The sequence below is a fragment of the Trachypithecus francoisi genome, unplaced genomic scaffold (assembly GCF_009764315.1).
Source record: "Trachypithecus francoisi isolate TF-2019V2 unplaced genomic scaffold, Tfra_2.0 Lachesis_group13, whole genome shotgun sequence".
In the NCBI taxonomy this organism is placed as follows: domain Eukaryota; kingdom Metazoa; phylum Chordata; class Mammalia; order Primates; family Cercopithecidae; genus Trachypithecus; species Trachypithecus francoisi.
In genome coordinates this window covers 82573483-82600185 of record NW_022681458.1, presented here as the reverse complement: position 1 = coordinate 82600185, position 26703 = coordinate 82573483, and the positions used below count along the sequence as shown (strand labels likewise).

Here is a 26703-nt window from a genome sequence, read left to right as displayed (position 1 = left end):
CAGGGGTGAGGAGGTGGGCCTGGGAAGGTCGGGGGAGGGTGTGAAAAATATAAAGCATCTGCACCACTGAGTCAAGATGGCCATATGTTTTAAGACCTCAGCTCTAGGATTAATTAGCAGTTTTCAAAAAGCAAAAACAAAAACAAACAAACAACAACAACGTTTCCCAAGGAAAACATAAGGGGTCTATGGTCAGGTAAGTTTGGGAATCCTTTATTGCAATTCCTCCCCTTGTCATTCCTGATGATTCACAATGCACATTTAATTTAAATGCATAACAACTCTCAGAAGTCCTGCAAGAAAACAAGAAACCCAGTTTCCTATTTCTAAGATTTCTATTACCAGCGGTGCCTTTTTCCATGTAATGCTTTCATATCTAAGGTTACATGGAATATACTTTGAGAAACAATTCTCTGAGTACATGTATGGTAGGGTAAATAAAAATATGACTCTCAAGCTGGGCACTGTGGTGCATGTCTGTAATCCCAGCACTTCGGGAGCCTGAGGCGGGCAAGATGACTCGAGCTCAGGAGTTCGAGGCCAGCCTGGCCAACATGGCAAAACCCCATTTCTGCAAAAACTACAAACAATTATGCTGTGTATGGTGGCATGCGCCTGTAGTCCCAGGTACTCATGAGGCTGAGCCTGGAAGGTTGAGAATGCAGTGAGCCTTGATCTTGCCACTACGCTCCAGCCAGGGAGAGAGAGTGTGGCGTTGTCCCCAAAAAACAAACAAACAAAAGACTCAGTAAAATGGGATGAATAAGGTTAATGACATCTCTTTTGATGTGCCCACCCACAGCACAATTGAGGACAATTCGTACAGATTATATATAGTTATGCGAATTTTATTTTACTCCTATTTTCTTTCAAGTAGCTGCACTGAAGCCTAGAGAGAGGCTTACTTGACCTGGCCGGGGTTATTAAAATAAAATTCCCCTCGTTGGGGGAAGGGTAGGTTGTTGAAAGACAAATATGATGCGATCATTTCAAGGTAGTATGATCAGTAACATAGCTGGGTGAGTAACTTGAAATAAAGCTTATAAAAAGGCTCATTAGAAAAGTGGCTTTTAAACACAAAGTCTGAATTAAAAACATTTTTTCTCTCAAATTCATCCAGATTAGTGCTTTAAATGGTATTAGTAATCCAATTTTTATTTTTAATTGTTGAGTTAGAAATAGTTGTATCTCCCTATTTTGAAATAATTTAGTCAAATACACAAAAAGACTAAAGTAAAGATTTTAAATACCACTGGAGCCCTAGTCTTCCTCTTTAATCTCAGCATTTATGATAATCTACTGGAAAAAACCGTGTACTTAAATATAGTAAGTACCTTGTTCTTGCCAGTATGATTTACATGTATGTAAGGTTTACTCCTTTTTTCCTCAACACATTAGATTTCCCATGTTGCTAGTGAATTGAGGCTTAGCAATTTGCAGAGCATTTTCTGCAATTTTGACGCATTTCTCAGAAACACTTGGTAACTATCCCCAGTGCTTGCTGTGAAATGAGCCCAGAAGGTGATGCTAGGACTCTGCACCAGGTACTAATGTGGGAAGTCCACAGAGGCTGCCTGCTCAGTGTTTTCATGTATCTCGCCTTTGGTAATAGTGTAAGGCGCACACCATCTTGTCCAATTTACTGCTATCTGGCATGTTTATCTTTGGTCACAAGAAAAGCATTGGTGAGGGGTTTTATGAGCACATATCATGACCCTCCATATAGGGTAATCCAATTGAGCACATATCATGACCCTCCATATAGGGTAATCCAATTGTGCATAGTCAGAACTCTCAATTTTGAGACAATGTAAGTAATCTTCAAAACAATATAAAGTTCATTAACTCATTCCATGCTGGAAATGGATTAATTTCCATATTCTAATTCCATCTATTCAAGAGACATATCCTGGGGTCGTACATTATTAGCTTGATTATTTCACTTCACCTGAGCCACATCTTGGTCACATCTCTAACGTGTGCAGAGTAGCAATTCTACCCTGAGCCGCATGATAATGCAGCGAGTTCAGGATAATACAAAATTAAATTCTCCCAGGTTGTTTCTGTTGGAAGAGTCAGTCATCATCTTTGTTTTAAACTCCACAAATTATTGTTTAAAAAGTATTGCCAGTTAAAAAACAAGCTATTTAAATATTTGAGGTGAAACCTTGCCACTAGACTCTGATTCTAAGTAATTACATTTAAAATGACAGATGAAAGCAAGAGAATAGGTCCTTCTTGTATTTTGGGGGTGAGGCAACAGAGAATTGAGGATGGTCATTGTAATGCCCATTTCTGGAAGGTTGGGAATAAAAGTATATGGAGGGGAGGAAAAATGGCCACTAACCAGAAACCACCCAGTACTTGGGAACCACCATCTGGAACATGGATTTACAGTTGGCTTTATCTTATCTTGAAATAAAGCAATTGGATGCAAAGGGTGAATTCAAGTTTGGGGGCTAACATTTAGCCATGTCTTCAATTTTTCTCCCTTTCTAGTTTGAAAAATATAGCATTCTGGAATTCTCTACAGTTGCATTTGTTAAGCAGAGGTGAACTTGGCAACAGAGCTGAAGTCAAATAGAACAGCCACAACTTTGAAATGCTTATGGCCTGAGCCATCAAGTTTCTAGTCTTATAGGATGCATTTACTCTTAAAAAATGAATGTCAGTGAGCTAATGCTCTGGTACAAATAAGGTCAAGCTACTAAATAGCCCTCAATTCACAGAGGGTCAAGAACTATGCCTCTCAAGAACTCCTAAGGAAACAAAAAACAATTTAAGACAAGCAGAACCTTCTTCTTCACTGATGGTCGCACCAGCTAGTTTGCACTTGTCCACACATTCTTCTCGGGCTTGGCCAGCTGCTGACAGGTGGCACTCAATGCAGCTCCTGTGGACAGTATCCAACAGTGTATCAGTTCATGCTGGTGGAAAATAGATTTGCAGCTTGAATATTGCTTTACTGCTGTTGTTACAGTTTGTGCTATAGGGGTATCTCATAGATGCATTATCTTTTGTTATTTTCAAAAAGATAGTTGGGTAATGCCCAAGTGAACACTGAATTATTCTGAGTTCCACTCAGTAATCAATGTTCTCTGAACCAGTCTTGATAATAGCTACCATTTTCATTTACCTGTAATGATTGTTCCTGATTGGTTAAGTAAACAAACAATCAAAGAAAATAAATGGATTTAGCTGTTTCCATTTTACTTTTTCCTACAGAGAGCTTATGTTCCTAAAATACAATTAGAGACTAGGAGAAGTTTTGAATTTCTTAACAGAAATGGTCTGTACCTTAACCAGAATTCCAAGAATGATTAGTGGACTTGGTATATGTCTTATATGATAATTTTCACAATTCACTTTTCTGTAACTCTTTTGAACAAGTCTAAGTCTTAATGAAAGTGTGGATTAGAGCCTGGATCTCAAAAGCTGTGGATTACAGCCTGGATCCTCATTAATACAGGCTTTTAAATAAAAGATCACGATTTATAGAAAAGTACATTTCCAAGAACATCGTCCAAGAATTAAGCTACTCTAAAGACATCTATAGAGCAAAGTAAAATTTAGACCCTGAATTAATCTTGTGCTGAAAATCACTTTACAAATAGATTGTGCTTGTTGTAATTCAAAAACAGCAAAAGTTTTCTTACTGTGGACACACCTGCTGTCTCTCTCTCCTCTGGCCATGGAAATGTATGCTCTGCTAAGTGCTTGAAACACCCAACCCGCACCCATAACTCAGCAAATCTCAGCTGAAACTGCACTTCCTTAGGCAAACCTTCACTAAACCTTAGACCAATCAGTTCCCTCACAGTGGAAGCCTCAGGATTTTTCCACAGGAAGGGCAACCTATTAGGCAGTGGGGAAGGTTTTACTGTGAAGTTGCCTTAGCATTGCAAACACATTGGATTTATCTAGATCGTATATTTATTTGGAGTGGCTTTGAAGGGGTCTGGTGATTGTGGAAGCTCTTAAAATCTCTTCATCTTTGTGCATCTCACTGATGGCTGCACTAGCTAGTCTGGTAGCCTTATCCCCTGCTGCAGAATTCCATAGCACTCTCTATTTCCCCTATTAAAACTGTCAGCCTAGATAGCATTGCAATCACTTTAAAAGATGTCTATCTTTTCCACTAGACTCCCAGCACCTGTGAAGGCAGGGGCTCTAGCTGTTTCAGTCATCATTGCATTGCCCATGACGTAACACGATTCTTGGCATATAGTAGGCACTTAATATCTACTTGATAAATGAATACATGCATGAATAAATGGAAAAATGGACTCACCTCAAAACTAACAGAAATCCCAAGGAGGTCACTCTACCTGATTCCCCAAATTCAAATGGCTTTTATTATTAATTTCCTATCTTGTAATTCAGATTTAAGATTGAATCATGTTTATAGAGAAGATGAAACAGAAAAGTAATAGAAGAAACATCTTGAAGGGACATTTTACATTAGATCCTATTCAAATCATCCTAATCATGTCCTCATGCTTCTCCTGGCATGCGTCTTGTCTTAGTTTGCCAGTGACAGTGGCAGAGAAGTTTTGACACCTGAATGGTGAGTAACCACTGAGTGAAAAATTGCTTTTCTCACTCTGTTTATGTCAGAAATGCAAATGTCACATTTTGGGCATCAGAGTTCATGAAAATCTGAAATGCTGAAGCATATTTGCTGCATAACACATTATCCACTGCAATATCATAATAGCCATTTTGGAGGCTCGCTTCACTTGACCTACAAATGTGGCCCCAATTTCATTAAGAAATTGTGAGGTTTTATTGTTGTTATTGTGCATGTGGTATAAAAGAAAACACAATACACAATAGCTGTGTATAACGGCAACCAAAGAAAGGTGCCAAAGAGCATGGGTGGTAAAGAAGCAGGAGAGAATTGAAAGCTAAGATCATCTTTCTTCCTCTTTGCCTCTGTCAGTCTATAGATAGGAATGAATCAGTAAGGTCAGGCTATAAACTTCCAGATAAGAAAGAAGCTTGTCTGTTTCCCCTGAAAAGCTACTGACTGCATGTGGGTGTCATCCGTCTACCTCCAGGGCATTCCTTCTGTGTGGCTGCTATTGTAATGGAGAGGTGATCTGATGTTATCAGTGTGGGACATCAGCTCGGTTTCCCCGTGCTACTCTCTAGCAGAAATGTGACATCGTGATTCTGAATAATCAGGACTGAGAAAGAGGTAAGCTAGAGACTGATGTTCCAGGCTGAAGATCACAGAGGCCCTGTGGGTTTGTGTGTGTTTTGATGGATGTTTGGAGACCAAACCAGCAAATACAATCTGAGGTCTGAGTTTACAAAATGCCATTGTAAATTTGATAACTATAAACCTATCCACAAAAGGAAAGGAGGAAAGCAGAGACATTACCGTTTAGAGTTACAGGGGTCACCACAGGTAGGACATCGTTCACAGGTTGGTCCTGAGGCTCCCGGGTTTGCGCAAACACACTTGCCACAAACGCAGTCCCCGCGCCCGCTGCAGAGAACTCCGTCTTCAGAGATGCAGGAGTCCGTGCTGGTGGTGCAGTTGCAGTACTCGCCAGTCCAGCCGCTCCTGCATACACACTCACCACAGTCACAGTCGCCATTGTCTGTAAAACAAAATGCTCTATGCTTCTCACAGCCCAAAAACACTTGCAGATTTGAGGGGGTGAGGGGCATCTTTTCTCTTTGTCTTTAAGCACCATCATCGAAAGACAAGATAAAAATGAGAAAAAAAGTGTGTGTGTTGGAGGGGTGCAGTATGAGTGTAAACACATTCTATCAAATGTGTCTTGCTAATTGTGCATACTTAGATCTGGTCTTGCTAACTGAAGATCCACTTGCTTACTTTATGGTTGTAAACCATAAATAAAAATATAAGCCCCTCAGCCAATTGAATGGACCCCTCCTCTCAGCCAACGGCATTCTAAAATAAACCTGAAACACTAATCCAGGCCGTGATGAGAGTGGGTGGTCCGACATGCCTTATTACACCCTCCTCCCTTTGGAATTCAGGCACAACTGACCAGCATTAACAAAAAAACAGAAACCTTAAGACTGACAAAGTAGACTTTTTGGAGCAATAAGATACCAACATAATAGATAGCAGGTCCTGAAAGTAATCAAAGTATTTTACTCCAAAATATATTTATTTGACATATTTTGAAATGGCTTGACCAAGTTCTCTTGTGGGGAACATCTACATTCTACAAAGAATCCCCTTTTCTTTCCAGATCTTCTTCCTGATCCAAGAGAGAATTAACTAAGAATCTGGAACCTTTTTAAAGTCTTCTAGGAAACGTTTGCAATCTGTTCTCTCTGAAGCCTGCTACCTGGACGCTTCATCTGCATAATACGAACCCTGTTCTCCACAACCCCTTATCTTAACCCAGGTACTCCCTTCTATTGATTCTAGGTCTTTAGATAAACTCTTTCAGCCAATCACCAACCACTATGACCTGAAAGCCCTGCCCATCCCCTTTGAGTTGTCCCACCTTTCTGAACAGAACCAATGTACATCTTACATGTATTGATTGATGTCTTATGTCTCCCTAAAATGCATAAAACCAAGCTGTGCCCTGACCACCTCAGGCACAGGTCCTTAGGATCTCCTGTGGCTGTGTCACAGGCCATGGTCACTCATATTTGGCTCAGAATAAATCTCTTCAAATATTTTATAGTTTGACTCTTTTCATCCACATATTACATGAAATAGAATTTGTAATCAGACCAAATGAGGTAATCCAGAAAGCATGTAAAAGATATTTGATGTGAATATGCGTCTCTATGCATATTTATTTATTTATTTTTATTTTTTGCTTTTAGTTAAGATGCCATAGGAAAATGATGCAAGACAGACCTGGATTAAAGCCCACCCCTCTATATCACTCAAGTTGTGTGATCATGAGTGCTTCATCTATAAAACAGACGGAATAAAGTCTACTTTCAATGCTTGTGACTGGATGAGATAATGTATATATCTCCTAATTTTGCATTCACCAGTTAGAAATCCCATAGGCATACACTGAGTGCTCAAAAAATTCACTACTCAACACACTTTAATTGAGCGTATACTATGTGCCAAAGATTGTATTAGGTATGAGGATTGTAAAATTAAATAAGACAAGGTCATCGAACTTATAATATAGTGTAGGAGGCAGGCTAATGAATACTACTACTAATAAATATACATAGGGGAATAGTTTCCAAATTAGACTGGAGATTTGAGGGTTCCAAAGGAAGTGATGCTTGAGGTGAATTTGAAAGATACAGGTAGACAATACAAAAAAAAAGGTTCTATGCATTTCAGGAATGCATGTGGGATCATTCGACCTGCTTAACACCCACAGAACTTTCCTATGGATAGAGCCAAAGGTGCATATGGAGTGTGGCAGGTGGGGAAATGGAAAGGACAACAAAAAGTCAGAAGTCAGACCATGAAAAGCCTTATTGGCTAAAGGAAGAGCTTCTATCCTGAAAGTTTTGTCTTTAGCATCAGTAGACAGGTCAAGCTACAGATAGAAAAATCAGGAGTAGAGGCAGGAAGATATGAGACCATGAACCAAGGCAGTGCCCATGGGAGCAGCGAGGAAAGAATATATATTCGGGCATGGAATGCTCAGGGTGTGGGTGCGATTGGTGCCAGGTGGAGGGTTGAGGGAAGAGACAGAGGGATGGAATTCTCCCCAGGTGACTAGACTGAGCAGCTAGATGGACGGTGTGGCTTTTCACTGAACTGGAGTGGAATCTAGCTCATGGTCACTGCCGTATCACCAATACCTGGCACAGAGTAGAACCTAATTATTGAAGCAGAGGAGGAGAAGCAGCTTTGGGTGGAGAAGATGATGAGTTCACTTTTGGCCCTGAGGAGCTCAAGGGGCCTGTGGGACATCCCAGCAGGAGGCTGAATATATATATGGGCCTGAAGTTTGGGGTTTGGGATCCATTAGGGAAAGGTGGTAGTTGAAGTTTTCGTGGATCAGGTCATCTAGGGCAAGTAGGCAGAGTGAGGAAAACTCTGGAGAGCTTCAGGACTTAAAATGTGATCAGAAAAAAAGATCCCTACAGAAGAGACCAAGAGGTAGGAGGGGAACAGAAGTGATATTGCAGAGGCATGGGGCAGAGACTGTTAAAGAGGGAGGTACCTGGACACTTTCGCTGTAGACAAGTAACCCATCTAATCCTAAAGAGCCCTTTTGGATATGGCCACTTAATGATGTATGAAATACTTCAAAAATGATTTTAAAAGTGTTTAAAATAATGGACTTGTGTGTTATTTCCATAATATTATTCTGGGTGCCTACCATGCATAAGACACTAACACAGGTGTTGGATGTTCCAAACAAATAACATTTATTTGCAAACTCTCGTAACTGATACTTTTCTTGAAAAAAAAAAAGAAAGAAAGAAAGAAAGAAATGTGCATTAGGCATTTTGCCTCATAAGTTTTGCTCTTCCAGCAAAATTTAGGATTACCTAAGAGAGTATATAACAATGTTTAGAATGGCACCTGAGCCATAAATAAGCACTGTACAAGTGTTAGTTACTGGCATTATTTCTGAAAACTATCCAGTAGGAAGAATTTGTAAACAAAATTATCTATCAGTATTAGAATTCCTATACTTTTACTGAAAACAAAGTGGATGTAGAAAAAAAATCACAAGTGAAACAGGATTCTACTTGTAGGAGACACTGCCAAGTTCACTGCAGGAGGAAGAATTGTGGACTTTCTCTTGTAAACTTTGGTCTAGCAAGTGGCTTACTTTTCTATCTTGATGACTGGGCTCTAAGGAACTTGGAGCAGGAGAGTCCTGGGCTTAATTCTTTGGTCAAAGATCACCAAACAAAGATGACAGCCACAAAGATTTTGAAGTTGGATTCTGATTTCTCTAGGTATGTGTGTGCATATATGTATATATACCTGTGTGTATATATGTATATGTGTGCATACACACACACACAGTCATGTGTCTTTTAACAATGGGAATATGTAATGAGAAATGCATCATTAGGTGATTTCATCATTGTGTAAACATCATAGAGTATACTTACACAAACTTAGATGGTAAACCTACTGCACACCTAGGTTATATGGTATAGCCTATTGCTCCTAGGCTATAAACCTATACAATATGTTACTGTACTGGATACTGGGGGCAAATGCAATACCATGGTGAGCATTTGTGTATCTAGACATAGAAAAGGTACAGTAAAAATACAGTATTATAAAATTATGGGACAACGATTGTATATGTGCTGTGTTGTTGACAAAATCGTCATTACGTGGTGGATGACTAATGTATATATACATATATATTCTCTTTATATATTCTCTATATACTCTCTCTATATAAACATACACACATGTATGTATAGATGCTTCTGGACTTATGATAGGATTATGTCTGTATAAACTCATTGTAAAATGTAAAATAATGGGTTTATCCAGACATAACATCATTGTAAGTCGAGCAACATACTAAATTTATATCACTTTCACACCATCTTAAAGTGTGTGCTTGTGTGCGTTGTCTAATGAAAGATGAGTTGAAATTTACCTGGATTCATGATATTAAGATATATTTCAACTGCATTTCATAACCTATGCAATTTGTAGTTGACATAATTAATTCAAAGCAAAGAATAATTAAATGATTTGGGCCAAAGGCATTAATTTCATTTTTACCTGTAAATGATCTTCTAAACTACAGTATCTTTTTGTTTCTTCCTCAACAAAAGGGGAAACTTACTTTTATAACAGGAAGAAATTCCATATTACAGTTGATTCTGGAAAATTAATGTGATTTACAAATATTAAATAAAAGATGCATTTCCAAATGCTTTGAGAATGCTCAAGTACATCATTGCATGTAGGAAGTACTTGGCAAAAATTTAGAAAATCCTTCCTGGAGCAGTAGAAAAGGACCATCATGGCAAAAACATGGAGCTCCTTTCAGAATTTAGAAGCCCTCCTCTCTGCTGGCCTTCCAGAGCCACTGACCTGGTTTCCAAAGTTGCTAATTGATATCCTCAAACAACCAATTATCTAGAGTACTGGTTCATACAACAAAAACAACAGCAGCAACAACAACAACAACAACAAAACTTTCATATTGGTTTCATGGAGGAACAAAATGATAACCAAAGATCAAGAAAAAATTACCATGGTATTTCAGAGGGATGGATCTTTCTGGAATGCCATTGACAGTAACTGTAAGTGCATAATGGCAGCAAGTGTTTCTCTAATGCCATTTGCCTGTTAGTTTCCATCTCTAAGAATCAAAATATAGGAGACTAATGGAATTTGGGCAAGGAAAAAAATCAATGGAGCTCTGTATCTTTGAGTGCTTACAGATGGATGAAAGAAGCTGTATGAAAAAGAACATTTCGATAATAGCTCTTCAGAAAAGTGGCACATTGCTGAGTATATTAGTTATAAACTGGAGATCCACACAAGTTGTGAGCTGTAGCATGTTTGATCCTCAGTTGCAAATAAAACTACAGCAGCAGTAGAGTGTCTATTCCAATGCCAGGCACAATTTTTGTCCCTGCACTAAGCACAATGCCAGCCACATAGTAGGTACTCCATAACCATTTGTTAACCATTTGTTATAATTGCATTTACTTTCATTATACCTTTTGAAAGAAAAGTTACTAATTATAGAGCAACATCCTTTGTGATGTTACTAAAAATAGAGAAACAGGAATGTCTGAAGGAAATTGGCATTGGTGAAGTTTTCTGAATCTAGCTAAATAAATCGTATTTTCTAAATAGAATGTCTGTAGCAATCACTGTATCTGACTCAAAGAGAGGCACTGTTGTCAGACCTTCCTAGCTACAATCCACAGATCAAGTCAACTCTTTTTTAGTTTATTTCTGTTCCTCATGCATGGTACAAAATAAAGTGAAAGACCATCAAGGAAAGCTCTGTGCTAAACACAGTTCAGAATTTTATACTGCCTTAGATCTCTTTGATCCAAGATTTAAAGGGTGAAATATAGGTCGTGTTAGTATCTCTATTATATTTTGTTAGATTACACTTAGAGCTTTTTGCAAGGTAATTTCAAGTGTTTTGAACATGTATTTTATTACAAGATTTCTATTAGACATGCAATATGGGATTCTGCCCAATATATCCTCTCTGTGATGTGGTGACGGCCTTTGGCTGGCTTCTTGTCACCTTCAGATTGTGCCCCATCTGCATCATGTGAAAAGAGGACTGATGTGGGTTTGGAAACATACCTATTAAACCAGGAAATCAACCTTTGGATGAAAAGGGAGAGAAATGTATCTCGATCAGAACAGACCATACATTTTTCACTCTCTGGAGGGAAAAAGGCATATATTCTCAGAAGAACTTATTGGTTGCAACAGCAGCAGCAAAGAAATGAAAGGTAGGTACACTTCTAAGGGTATCAAATGGTTTTCAGAAAGCTTGGAATTCTTTGATGCTTCTTTCTTTCAGGTCTTTTCCCCCCCAAATCAGTCTTTTTTATATGTTCCTAACACTGTCTTTTAAAAACATAACTTGCTTAGTTTTCTGTAAAGATAATGGCTTTCTGATTTGAATAGCTGTCTGCTTACATAGTGTGAAGAACAGAGACACTGAAGCTTAAATTCAGCATTCAGTTAATATTTCAATCTATAAGACAAATTTATATTGTTTAAGAGTATATTAGGCTGGGTGCGGTGGCTCAAACCTGGAATCCCAGCACTTTGGGAGGCCGAGACGGGCGGATCACGAGGTCAGGAGATCGAGACCATCCTGGCTAACACAGTGAAACCCCGTCTCTACTAAAAGTACAAAAAACTAGCCGGGTGAGGTGGCGGGCACCTGTAGTCCCAGCTACTCGGGAGGCTGAGGCAGGAGAATGGTGTAAACCCGGGAGGCGGAGCTTGCAATGAGCTGAGATCCAGCCACTGCACTCCAGCCTGGGCGACAGAGCAGATTCCGTCTCAAAAAAAAAAAAAAAAAGAGTATATTAACATATTTGTAATTCTTTTCTGAATAGATTACACATATATATGTGTATATATATATAAAAGAATGATTTTACAGCAGTCATATGCAATATATCCTTAAACTATAGTGATTTTACATCTACATAGGATATTAAAACATGCATATTTCTGTTTTAAATTTTTCTCAAATTTCTCAAGATATTCCAAGTAATTTTCCATCCTTGTCCTTCCTGCAGCCTTTTCACATATGCACTTACTCATCTTTCTTATGCCCAGTGCCTAACCTAGTATGTGTCACATAGTAGGTGTTTAATAAATATTTGTGGAATGAGTGAAGGCCCTGAAAGCCCATTTAATATATTTTTGTGCTCTTTATCCTTGGTAGCATGCTCACTTGGCAGTTTATCTAGCTTCACTTTTCCAAAGTCATATACATTTAAAAGGTCAATCAGACACAGCAGCTTGGTCCAAAAAAGCCTGGAAGGCAATGGAGTTCCTATTACAGGCACTTGTGTAGAGTCCGGGTGACAGCCAGAGAGAAGGCACTTTAATCTTTCACCTATGCTTAGGGAAACAAAATAGACATAAGCTCAGTTGGCAGAAATCTCACCCCAAGTGAATGTTAGACCCAGAAAACCTACAAGAGAAGATTCAGTTACCCGTGGTCTAAGGCTGATCAGCAAATATTTATTGAGCACCTACTATGCCCAGGAAACTGTGGAAGGTGCAGAGGATGCCAACCCCCTTGCTGATACTTGAGTAGCCACAGGGTAAGATGAATTTCGACATAGCCTACCTCCGCAGAGTAGCCCTTTGTGTCTCACGCAGGAAAAATTGTCACACTGGCAATAAGGCCCGTAAATGTTTCCATAGGGAGACAAGTGGCAGATACACTGCCCACAGTAGCAGTCACCCCTTCCACTGCAGGAGGGATGATCTGGGGCCTCCTTGCAGGAATCTGTGCTCAGCATGTCCTCGCCACACTCACAGCGAGGCCCCATGTGGCCAGGGTGGCAGGCACACACTCCACACTGAAAGGAGCCGTTCCCCTGGTGACATTTGGAGCTGTTCACTTCCACTTCTTTCTGACAGTCACAGTTGCATTCTGGACTGACAAGTAATTCCAGGGCGTCCCCCAGCCCCACAGGCTTTATGATAATGTGCCTGCTTCTTCTCTCACAGTTTGGGATATTCACAGTCACGTTGAAGGAAGCCTGGAAAAGAAAATACTAATTATCTCCCTCCATCCGCCAAAATGCATGAGGTGAAACAAGGCTTCACGGAAATCAGCTTTGCCAAAAGCATTTACTAGAAAATCTTTGAAAATTGCTTTTAAAATTCTTGAAAAAAAATCCAGCTTCAGTGAGCTCAGCTAACTTCTGACCCATCCAGGTATTTATTCAGACGATCTATTGGCCAGCTACTTACTGTGTCTCCCACTTTCATGTGAGAGCATTTCTTTTGGTGTTGGAAGAATGTACCGTTGTTACAGATGGCTGTAAATGACAAGTTGAGTCCTTCAGTGTCTCCTAATACTTCCAGTTCCACCTCAGACCGCAGTTCCTTTAGTTACAATATAAAGAGTTCAGTGAAGTCACAACCCCAAAAATATAGCCAGAAGAAGAAACTGTGAATCATGTTCATTGAACTACAAATGAATAAAACTAAATTGGGTGTCAAAAGGAATTCAGTATATTACCAATCAAGAGCAAGAAAGTGAGCAATCATATATACATTTTATATATTATCAAATCTAAGGTGCCAACAATTATAAGATACACCATTATCTTATGACATTAAACTATGACAAAATACCTCAAGATGGTTCTGCACAACATATGAATCAGTCCTATCCATCTACCATTGCTTTGAAAATTATTTTATCCATTCTGAAGGATTTGGCAAATTCTCCTGCCCTGAGTTGCGCAGATTGGCATATAAAAGGCAATTCTTTTGCTTATATCTCAGTAACAAAATTTAACAACATCTTCCTTTATGTGTATCATGATTTCTTAGCTCCCGTAAACCAGCTGTTTGTTGCTTTGCAAAGAATCCAGAATTGAAGTCATTCCTCCACCAATGAATATTTGCTTCATTGATATCAAATTTATACCCTGATGCTCTGTTTTGGTACATTTCTGCATACATGATAAACTTTTCATTTCAATATCGAATCATAATACACACTTTTAAAGATATCTTAAAACAGCAATTAAACTTAATGCTTAAGTAGCAACAATGCCTTTAACTAATCGAAGTGAGTACAATCACAATTGTCCATGAAAACTACATCATGACTGCTGCCTGGCACCACAATGGTGATTGTAACTCACCATCAGTTGTAAGATGGAGCTCAATTTTAGAGATGTTAAAATGTGGGGGAAAAGTGTGCCTTAAAATCAATATTGGAATGTATTTAGTACCTATTGCACATTTAGTGTAGAGTTAGGTCTGGGGAATACTATAAGAAAGCTTTCTGCCCTCAAGAAGTTTATTATCTTACTTTCTTTATTCCTTGTTCACTTATAAAACAAAAGTCTGTATTGTAGGTGAAGCAAACCAAATTATGAAAAATCAAAAAACAGAATAAAACCAATTTTAAAATACTATAAATAAATTTATACTTCAGTTAATCCAAAAGGTTTAAGTCCACATATCCATTTTCTTGTTGGCATTTAAAAAGCATATTCAGCTTCAAATTTCCCTTAAGTGTAATTTTAAAAAAATTGTTTTATTTTAAATTTGTGTGGGTATGTAATAGGTGTATATATTTATGGAGAAATGAGATGCTTTGATACCTTATGTGTAATTTTGCCAAATGTATAGTAAAATGACCCTGCCTTCCTCCAAAATCTGCTTATACCGAAATAATAAGATTAAAATAGAAGCAATGTTGGAGATAAAGTCGGGAGCTAAATAAAAATTAAGAGATATGAGCTAGAAGACTGTGACAGCAATTATAAGGACTAGTGGATGACATGATCTGATCTAAGTAAAAGGAAATTTCAGCATTACTATAATTTAACAGCATATTGCAAATTTAACTACGAATATTTTAGTCTGAATTTCCCAAAGGAAGGACATAAATGCTTATTTGTATTTTTCATCGTTTCATTCATTCATTTTTTTGAGCGTCTCTTACGAACTAGGAAAAACAAAAGAAACCAAGTCAAATCCCTCCTGGGATTTAAACACCAGCAGAGGAACTTATCCTTGGGATTGCTGATATTTTGGTAGCCTTTATTATACGATTAGGGAAGAAAGGACATTAGTGAATAATGATCAGATAAGTACACATTGGTATTTAAGTTTTTTTTAAAATATCAATGTGGCACTGTAAAATACTGAGCTGAAGTTTGTAGCCACAAAGTTATAAACACAAATTGTCTACCTCTGCCCTGCTAGAGGTCAGTCAGAAGCGTTTTACGTTTTCTTTCAAAGTATTCTCTTTCCTTCTCTCTCTTTTTATAGACTAGAAAGAAATTCAGCCTATGGGTCCTCATATTTTTAAATTCTTTCTAGTATACATTTAAAAATAACAGTAGAAAAATAATTTGAACTAGTGCCAGGATCCATTACAGACTTTGCCTTGTGAATCATAAAGTTCCAATAATAACTCCAGTGCAAGATGGTTTCATTTAAGAATAATAGACACTTCTAAGTATTTCTGAGATAGTAAAACAAGGACAGAAGACTTACTTCAAATGTTTAATGCCTTGATTTCAACTATCCTGTAAGTTACGTAAGTATTTGAGATCATAAAGTGAGCCGTAACCTCTGTCAGAGCAAGCAGAGGCATGGGGGCTGCTCTCGCTGGAGGGGGAAATATTTTTGACAATTCAGTGTTTTCTAATCTGCTTAGTTTCTCTGAAGATGTTAGTGGCCAACACTGTTGAGAGTATTGGGTTCGAAAAAATGGAGTGCATTCTGATACAGTGAAGGATTGCTGTGTGATTTTATTTGATTCTACAAATTAAAACTTTAATAACTGCATGAGAGGGAGGAAGGTTTTTATAGCGTTTTGTGGACGAGCATTCCTGTCTGGAAGAATTTCAAGCATGAGCTAATGTGGTGATTAATTTGATGTGACCTAAGAAAACTGAAATTTCTGAGGCTATCAGTAAAACAAACCAAACCAAACCAAACCATCATCCTATAATTTTAATGGACACATCTGTATTTTATTTTCTGAAGAAATGAAATACTTGAGAAGGAATATCTTGCTTTTCTTCCTTCAGGGTAGTTTCAAAATTGGTGGACCAATGTCAAAATTATTGGGAACTTTTTTTTTCTTTCCGAAATATGTAGCTCTCATTTCCCCTAAAGTCCTTCAAAGATGTCTGTGAGAGGAATCTGGATAGGTCTATTTTAAAAAACTTTCCATGTTGATTCTGATATGTCATTTTATTTAAGGAATGCTGGTTCAGTACATGCTAAATGTTGGCGTATATTACATATGGGCCATTTTTTTTTTTGTAATTTTAAAACATCAAAAATCAGGAGAATTGTTATTCACTTGTTCTTACATAGTTGCTGTTTAGAGTAAATACTAGAGCTTTACTCCTTACTAAAATTTTTCCTTTTTTTCATTCCCATCCTAATTTAAGGCTTCTTCTTTCTTTCTCTGCATGTGCATTTCTTTGTCAATAAAGGCAAAAAAAGGGGGAGATGATATTTAGGAACTAAAATTAAAAATAATTGACAACCAGCCATCCATTGTTGACTAACGGAATTATGAAATGGAGACAAAGAATGAGAACGTAACAGCACCATAGGTATATGTTCTAATTTTAAGGGAGGAATTCTTTCCTCAGGTACTAATTCCTGAAGTCAAAGCAAAAATTTACACACTTACTCATAAACCAGTGGAAAATGTCCCTAGTTCCCAAAAGTATAGAAACTAAAAAGTGGCATTCCTTGTGTACCGGTGTTTTGGTGCACAGCCAGCACTTGTATTTTTGCTTGAGTTATGACCTAGTATCGTCAAGCTTGTGGAGTTAGCTCTCTACATAACTCTGTCACTCACTGGCAATTTAAACTTCATTTTTTTCAGATAGAGGAGAGCTTAATTGTGTGACTCATGGAGGCTTTAAAATTTTGCTGGCAACAATGTTGCTGTTGCTTATTATTATAAAAACAACCTCAACTTTATGATCAGTTTTATGATTTTTCTATCTTCAGTTCCACCTTCCAGGAGGAAGATCAGCAAGCAAAATGAACAAAATTTATATTTTGATTGCATTCATGCAGAGACGTTTTTTGGATAAGCACTCTCTCTACCAACAAGTAACTAACATTTAACTGCCTAAATCACATCTTAGTTTTTGAATACCAAAGAAATGCAAAAAAGATGCCAGCTGTAAAATATCCTACTTCATAAGCTGAGATGATCAGCTGGAGAATGTTTCCGGAGTCCTTCTGAAGTAACCCTACTGTAGCTCCAGGAATAAGTTTTGCGTAATTCTGTAAACAGAAAAAGAGTAAGTCAATCTTTGTTTCCTCACAGTAATGGAGAAAAGTGTGGGTTTGAGCCTGCTGGCTATGATTGCCTCTATATAATTGGCTGGGGAAAACAGGTTCATGATAACAAATCTGCTTTTCTCCTGAAACTGTAGCCTTTACTTTGTGCTGCTTCCTGTGCTCAAGTGGAAAATGGACTGGAGGGAGTTAGCACTGGGGAAATCTAGGGTCTGTGGTTGCCATGGTCAAGGGCTGTGATTGCCATGGTCTAGGGCTGTGATTTTTGTCTCCAGAGGAGTCAAGTCTCAAATAATAGTAACATTTATATAACGTCTTCCATTTGTGAAGCATCCTTTGTCCAAAACGTTCTCAGCACACGACCAGGAACTTCTCTTTTTGTGAAGTTGCAGAAACCAAGGTTTGGTGCACACAGGCAATGAGGGGAATCAGGTTGCTCTGTAAGTCATTCAGTTAAGAGGTCTTAAGGAGTAACCGCTTGGTGGAGAAAGAGAGTGAATTATTGGATGCTTCCACTGAGCTCTCCCTTCCTCTGGTAATGCGCTCTCTTTCAGGGTGCTAGCACCGTGCTGGGGTTGGTTGGAATTGCTCCCACCACATCACCATGGAGTGAGTCAGAAACTAGTGCAGAAAGCATTCTTTACCCGCAGTGTTTTTTCCTGAGGCGTCATTCCCACCTGAGAACTAGCAATATGAGTTCATCATCACTCCAGGCATTGGGCATGGGCATCGGCATGGAATGAGGCACGGCAAAGAAGGGAATTTTCCAGACAGCTGGAAATTTCCCCCACCCTGGAGTTTTATGTTTTAAATTTTGTTGTTTTCAAATGAAAAGTTTTCTAAGGTGTGTGATACACATACCTGCCTTCTTAAACAAAGATTCCTCAAAATACTTTGGCTTTTTTCTTGAAGGAATGGAGTTATTACTTCTCAATATTAACTATAGTTTTGCCAGGCATGCTGCCTCACATCTGTAATCCCAGCACTTTGGGAGGTCAAGGCAGGCAGATCACTTGGGCTCAGGAGTTCGAGGCCAGCCTGGCCAACATGGTGAAACCCCACCTCTACTAAAAATACAACAAAAAGGCACAAATGCAGAATTTGGCAGTTGCCTCTCAAAATAACTCAGAATCGGATAAAAGGCTGAAGGAAGAGAACAGTTCCCATGTGTGAGGTCAGTTCAGGAAGGGTGTGGTGGCACTCCTGTGGTCCCAGCTACTTGGAGGCTGAGGCAGGAGGATCACTTAAGCCCAGGAGGTTGAGGCTGCAGTGAGTTGATATGGTACCACTGCACTCCAACCTGGGTGACCAAGTGAGACCCTGTCTCAAAAAAAATCATAATAAATAAACTGTGGTTCTATAATCATCAAAGGCTTTTGAAACCTCCAGAGAGGTCACACCCATATCAAGTGGACCCTGACTGTTACGTTGTTGCTTCTTATATGTGTTTTTAAATGATTTCTACCTTCTCCTTGGTGAGCTCTAAGGTCTTACTCACCTACTAATTTACTCATTTATCTATTTACTGTTGCATTCAACATCTACTAAGTAGGTTTGCTATACTGTACTATGTCAACAACCACTCTTTCTGTCAGCTGTGGTCTTCCGAGTTGCTGTGTGCTATGAAATTGGATGACTGAATTTATTAAAATTGTATGTAGAAAAAAGTAAGTAAGCTTTGACTGAAGGATTTAGGGTATCTCATATAGTTCAAACATAATGATATTCTATCTTATTTAAAGAAGATTTAAGTGTTTTAGAAAATGCAAAAAACCTAAATTAGAATGGATAATTATCATTAATTATAATAGTGATACCAAGAAAATAAATTAGGACAAAAGGAACCAAGCAGAGGAACAAATGAAGCCAGGGCAACATTAGAACACAGAAAACATACAAGGTGTCCCGGGCACTTGCTATAAGTGGGTCCTTGGGTGAGTCCACACTTTCTACACTTATGTGGAAAAATGGGCTTTGGTTTTGATTTGAGGGTTTGTAATGTTCCTCTTATTTCAGTGGTCATGATTGTGTTGAAGTGTGAAGTCAGTAGAAATCTAAATTCTTTTTTTGCTGTTGTTAATTTTTATTTTTAGAGACAGGGTCTCACTCTGTTGCCCAGGCTGGAGTGCAGTGAGTGGCCTGATAATAGCTGACTGTAGCCTCGAACTCCTAGGCTCAAGCAATGCTGTCACCTCCGCCTTCCAAAGTGTCAGGATTACAGGTGTGAGCCACTGAGCCTGGCAAAATCTGAACTCTTAACAGTGTGAGATGCTGCTCTGCCTTGACACTGTTTTATTATTGAGGGGGCTGTGGGCAGTAATCCAGGTAACATTCCTTACCTTACTCTGTGTCCCACATTGCTGCCTGATGATGGAGGACCCTCTTTTGTTTCCCTGAGTCAGGGAAAACTTGTAAAGTACAAGGAGGGCACTGGTTTACAGACTTACCTTTTCAAATAAACACATGTCACAAAGGGCTGTGAAGCACGTGACATGTGGTTAATGGTGAATACCTACACAGGAACTTGAATACCACTTAAGTGAAGCTGGAATGTGTGTAAATTTGACTGATCCCAGAAGAGATGGCAGAGGGAACCTTTCAAGCTTGACAAAGAAAGGTTTAGGTCCCTTAGGAAAAGGATTTCAAGGCTCTTAGCTTTCTACAAAACTGCTATCCTTGAAAAACATCCTGAGAACCCCAACACTGAGGTGTCACAGATACATTCTGCAAGCACTGGTTCAAGTGGCCTCCAAATTTGTGGTTAATTCTTGGCTAACAAAGCCAAACCCATCCACTTCCTAAAGCATAACTATAATCCTGCATGTGGTATGACATTTGGCATTTGGCTATTAGGACAAGGGGTTAGCATTAATCGCTGACTGCCACGAGAGTGACAATATAAAACGGTTGGCAGCCAGTAGCAGTAACCAGTGGTGACACTGGCAGTTGCGCAGAGGAAAACTATTAATTTCTGGATGCTGAGTCCCCTCAAAAGCATTTCAAATAATTAACTAAAAATATGGACAATTTGGCTTCCTGCTCTAACACTGTCAAAATTTATACTTTAAATATTGTAGTATTATGATTACTGTAAATATCATGTGTCAAATGCTTTCCTTTCATTAAAGTCTAACGCACTATTATAAATTGTTGTAATTAAACATGTTTAATGTTAGAAAAAGGATGATTTTGCATGCCTGGATGTGATGAATTATAGTATTTGTGACTCTAAAAGATGATGCTTGGATATTAGAAATGGTGAACACTGCAAACATGATGTTGCATGAGCTGATTAGAAATGCAAGCTCTGACGCTTGGGCCTGAATTCTCTGTTATCTATCTGCAGATTATCCTAATTATGGATTTTCCTCGTCCTCCCTACGATACCACCCAGAAGTTCCTGAGGTTGCTTTTCTCACTCATTCTTTCTGATTACCTTAGTTTTCTTAACTTCCTTCTTCAAGCCCTATTTATCTCTTCACTCGGCCCCATCTCCAAAAAGATTATGTATGTATCTAACAGTCTGCATTTGTTCCCTGGAAATCTCCTCTTTGTGGAAGAGAAAGGATAAGAAACCGACGGAGAGCTATTTAGCAGGCAGGTGTGATACAGAGGAAATCACCTGCATTCCCACCTGCACATCCTGGGCTCCTCTCAGAGAGGGACTCCCAGTTTGGTGCCTCTCAGTGTCTGGCTGCCAGAACCAGCTGTCAGGTGTGCACTCCTGCTTGGCTCAGGGCAGAGAAACATGCGGTCACACACCTGCTGCCTGGTTAACTGTGGACAGGCTGTTGGTTGGCCTTCTCTTCAACAAGACTCGTGTTGAGGACCTTACAGAGCCTCTCTGGCTTTGGTGATATTCTGGCTTTCTGTCCTGCAGAAAAGGAAGCTCCTGATGTTACCCCTGTTCCTGCTCCAACTACACCTACTGTGTGGTTAGCTCTTCAGAACCTGGATGTCTGCTGGGTCAGTGTTTCATATTAACTGTATCCTTGCTGGGTACCTTGATTTGGTTTCTGCTTTGGACAGTGACTCTAGTGGGTCCTTATAGCCTAATCTTATGACATTTCTACTATAGTCTCAGAGACCCCTCCCACCTCAGAGCTCAGTAGCCCTCATTTGATAGAGATCATGTGACGCATGCCTCTCATTTGAGGGTGAGAAGTCACAAGTCCAGTGGTCACGTATCAGCTAGCAGCAATGTTTTTCTTGCTTTTATTATTATTTTAATGGATGCATAATAAACTGTTCACATTTATGGGGTACAGTGTGATATTTTGATGCACATATATGATGTTTAATGATCAAATCTATCACATTTTAATAAAGAATTTGTAAAACCAAGTGCTCAGAGCAGCCGGTACTTCCCTTTAGACTCTGCTTGCTTAACTCTCTTTATGAAACCTCACTAATATGTCACTAATGTTACTTTATTTTATGCTCACAGCACTGTTTGTTTTCAATATTATATTATTAACCAACATCAGTGTTTCTAATCTGTAAATAGACTCACTATATGTATTCTACTGAAATACATTTACCAAAAGATTGGCTTGCATAGACTGAGAATATATGATGTTACATAGTCTGCTCACAAATTTCTCTTCTAATCTTTCTAAGTATTTTTTTCATTACTTTTTATCTCTTTAGTTAGGAGCTCCTTGCGGTGCATTCTCTCTCTCTCTGTCTCTCTCTCTCCCCCTGTTTCTCTCTCTCTTTTTCTTTCTTATAAACTTTAATGGCAGCATAACATACAGATTGTGCCAGTAATAAGTATATAGTTCAAGAAATATTTAAAGAGTAAACAAGCAAATACCATCACCCAGAAAAATCAATAAATAGAATATAAGCTGGGCTCAGTGGCTCATGCCTGTAATCCCAACACTTTGGGAGGCTGAGGTGGGTATATCACTCAAGCCCAGGAGTTCGAGACCAGCCAGGTAACATAGTGAGACCCCATCTCTACAAAAAATACAAAAATTAGCCTGGCATGTTGGTGTGCACCTGCAGTCCCAGCTACTGGAAGGCTGAGGTGGGAAGATTGCTTGAGTTTGGGAGGTTGAGGCTGCAGCCACTGCATTCCAGCCTGGGTGACAGAGTGAGATCTTGCCTCAGAAAAAAAAAGAAAGAAAGGAAAGGAAAGGAGGGAGGAAGGAAGGAAGGAAAGAAGAAAAAGAAAGAAAGAAAGAGAAAGAAAGAAAGAAAGAAAGAAAGAAAGAAAGAAAGAAAGAAATAGAATATAACCAGCCCCCTGGTATCTTCCCTTGTATTGCCTTCCAGTCATTACTCTTCCCCACAAAAGCACAACCACTATTTTGACTTTTATCACTGTAGAAGTCAGGGGAGTTATCTTCATGGCCTTATGGTTAACAAGAATATCTTAAGTAGGATAGAAAAAGCACTACCCGTAAAGGAAAAGATTCATAAATAAGACTTAAAATTAATAATTTCATTTATGGATACACAGTATAGATTCAATGCAATGCCAATCAAAATGCCATCAAATTATTTTGTGGGTATTAACAAACTGATTCTAAAGTTTATATGGAGAGGCAAAAGATCCAGAATAGCCAACTCAACACTGAAGATGAACAAAGTTGGAGGACTGACACTATCTGACTTCAAGACTTACTATAAAGCTGCAGCAATCCAAAGAGTGTGGTATTGACAAAGGAATTGTCAGACAAATGTAACAGAATAGAGAGCCCAGAAATAGACACACATAAATATGGTCAATTGATCCTTGACAAAGAAGCAAAGGCAACACAATGGAACAAGGATAGTCTTTTCAACAAACGGTGCTTGAACAACTGGACATCCACATGAAAAAAAAACCTAGACACATTATTACACTCTTTACAAACATTAGCTCAAAATGATCACAGACCTAAATGTAAAATGCAAAACAATAAAACTCCAAAAAGATAACGTTAGAAAAATCTAGATGACCTTGAGTTTATTGATGACTTTTTAGATATAACACCAAAGGCACAATCCATGAAAGAAAAACTGGTAAGCTGGACTTAAAATAAAAAACTTCTACTCTGTGAAAGATGATGTCAAGAGAACATGAAAACAAGTCAGGGACTGGAAGAAAATATTTGCAAAATACACATCTACTACAGGAGTATTACCAAAATATACAAAGAACTCTTAAAATTCAACAAGAAAACAAACATTCCAATTAAAAAAGGAGCCAAAGACATTAACAGACATATTACCAAAGAAGATACAGAGATGGCAAATAGGCATATGAAAAGATACTCCATATTAAATGTCAGCAGGGAAATGCAAATTAAACAACAATGAAATACCATTATGCATGTATTAGAATGGCCCAAATCCAGAACACTGACAACACCAAATGCTGACTAGGATATGGAGCAGCAGGAATTCTCATTCATTGCTTGTGAGAATGCAAAATGATTCAGCCACTACAAAAGACAGTGTGGTAGTTTCTTGCAAAACAAAACAAACACTTACCATATGATCCAGTGATCAGACTCTTTGGAATTTACCAAAAAGAGCTGAATACTTCCACAATGGCTGAATAGGAACAGCTCCGATCTGCAGTTCCCAGCATGATCAACACAGAAGATGGGTTATTTCTGCATTTTCAACTGAGGTACCTAGCTCATCTCACTGGAACTGGCTGGACAGTGGGTGCAGCCCACAGAGGGCAAGCCAAAGCAGGGCAGGGCATCACCTCACCCACGAAGTGCAAAGGGTCGGGGGATTTCCCTTTCCTAGCCAAGGGAAGCCATGACAGACTACCTGGAAAAATGGGACATTCCCGCACAAATACTGTGCTTTTCCCAAGGCCTTAGCAACTGGCAGACAAGGTGATTCTCTCCCATACCTGGCTAAGTGGCTCCCACACCCACAGAACCTTGCTCACTGCTAGTGCAGCAGTCTGAGATCAATCAGCAGGACGGCAGCCTGGCTGGGGGAGGGGCGTCTGCCATTGCTGAGGCTTGAGTAGGTAAACAAAGCGGCCAGAAAGCTCAAACAGGGTGGAGACCACGGCAGCTCAACAAGGCCTACTGCCTCTAGACTCCACATCTGTGGGCAGAGCATAGCTGAACAAAAGGCAGCAAACTTCTGCAGACTTAAACGTCCCTGTCTGATAGCTCTGAAGAGAGCGCTTGTTCTCCCAGCACGGTGTTTGAGCTCTGAGAACGGACAGACTGCCTTCTCAAGCGGGTCCCTGTTCCCTGTGTAGCCTAACTGGGAGACATCTCCCAGTAGGTGCTGACAGACACCTCACATAGGCGACTGCCCCTCTGGAACAAAGCTTCCAGAAGAAGGATCAGGCAGCAATATTTGCTGTTCTTCAATATTGGCTGTTCTGCAGCCTCTGCTTGTGATATCCAGACAAACAGGGTCTAGAGTGGAACTCCAGCAAACTCCAATAGACCTGCAGCTGAGGGACCTGACTGTTAGAAGGAAAGCTAACAAACAAAAGGAATAGCATCAACATCAACAAAAAGGTCATCTACACCAAAACCCCATCTGTAGGTCACCAACATCAGAGACCAAAGGTAGATAAAACCACAAAGATGGGGAGAATCCAGAGCAGAAAAGCTGAAAATTCTAAAAATCAGAGTGCCTCTTCTCCTCCAAAGGATCACAGCTCCTCACCAGCAACGGAACAAAGCTGGATGGAGAATAACTTTGACGAGTTGACAGAAGTAGGCTTCAGAAGGTTGGTAATAACAAACTTCTCTGAGCTAAAGGAGGATGTTCGAACCCATCGCAAGGAAGCTAAAAACCTTGAAAAAAGATTAGACAAATGGCTAACCAGAATAAACAGCGTAGAGAAGGCCTTAAATGACTTGATGAAGCTGAAAACCATGGCACGAGAACTTCGTGACACATGCACAAGCTTTAATAGCCAATTTGATCAAGTGGAAGAAAGGGTATCAGTGATTTAAGATCAAATTAATAAAATAAAGTGAGAAAACAAGGTTAGAGAAAAAAAGAGTAAAAAGAAAGGAACAAAGCCTCCAAGAAATATGGGACTATGTGAAAAGACCAAATCTATGTTTGATTGGTGTACATGAAAGTGATGGGGAGAATGGAACCAAATTGTAAAACACACTTTAGGATATTATCCAGGAGAACTTCTCCAACATAGCAGGGCAGGCCAACATTCAAATTCAGGAAATACAGAGAACACTACAAAGATACTCCTTGAGAAGAGCAACTCCAAGACACACAATTGTCAGATTTACCAAAGTTGAAATGAAGGAAAAAGTATTAAGAGCAGCCAGAGAAAAAGGTTGGTTTGCCCACAAAGGGAAGCCCATCAGATTAACAGTGGATCTCTCAGCAGAAACTCTACAAGCCAGAAGAGAGTGGGAGCCAATATTCAACATTCTTAAAGAAGAGAATTTTCAACCCAGAATTTCATATCCAGCTAAACTAAGCTTCATAAGTGAAGGAGAAATAAAATCCTTTACAGACAAGCAAATGCTGAGAGATTTTGTCACCACAAGGCCTGCCTTACAAGGAGTTCCTGAAGGAAGCACTAAACATGGAAAGGAACAACTGGTATGAGCCACTGCAAAAATACACCAAATTGTAAAGAACATCAATGCTATGAAGAAACTGCATCAATTAACAGACAAAATAACCAGCGAACATCATAATAACAGGATCAAATTCACACATAACAATGTTAACCTTAAATGTAAAGGGACTAAATGCTCCAATTAAAAGACACAGACTGGCAAATTGGATAAAGAGTCAAGACCCATCAGTGTGCTGTATTCAGGAGACCCATCTCACGTGCAAAGACACACATAGGCTCAAAATAAAGGGATGGAGGAAGATCTACAAAGCAAATGGAAAGCATAAAAAGCACAATCCTAGTCTCTGATAAAACAGACTTTAAACCAACAAAGATCAAAAAAGACAAAGAAGGCCATTACATAATGGTAAAGGGATCAATTCAACAAGAAGAGCTAACTATCCTAAATATATATGCACCTAACACAGGAGCACCCAGATTCATAAAACAAGTCCTTAGAGACCTACAAAGAGACTTAGACACTCATATAATAATAATGAGAGACTTTAACACCCCACTGTCAATGTTAGACAGATAAATGAGACAGAAGCTTAACAAGGATATCCAGGACCTGAACTCAGCTCTGCAACAAGTAGACCACATATCTTCAGAACTCTCCACCCCAAATCAACAGAATATACATTCTTCTCAGCACCACATTGCACTTATTCTAAAATTGACCACATAATTG

At 39.1% G+C, this 26703-nt stretch overlaps 1 protein-coding gene across 8 annotated transcripts in view; it reads right to left on the bottom strand.

Moving 5' to 3' along the window:
- Positions 1-26703, bottom strand: part of ITGB6 (integrin subunit beta 6) — an 86199-nt gene that overhangs the window by 16172 nt on the left and 43324 nt on the right. For 7 of the 8 annotated variants that reach the window (XM_033231330.1, XM_033231334.1, XM_033231328.1 and 4 more), the window contains 5 exons: positions 17336-17425; positions 13391-13525; positions 12759-13176; positions 5387-5609; positions 2796-2893 (listed from right to left, as the gene is read on the bottom strand). In XM_033231330.1, the coding sequence (XP_033087221.1) occupies positions 2796-2893; positions 5387-5609; positions 12759-13176; positions 13391-13525; positions 17336-17425 (964 nt within the window). The remainder of the gene's footprint in view (positions 1-2795; positions 2894-5386; positions 5610-12758; positions 13177-13390; positions 13526-17335; positions 17426-26703) is intronic. The other variant, XR_004441748.1, reaches the window with a different exon arrangement.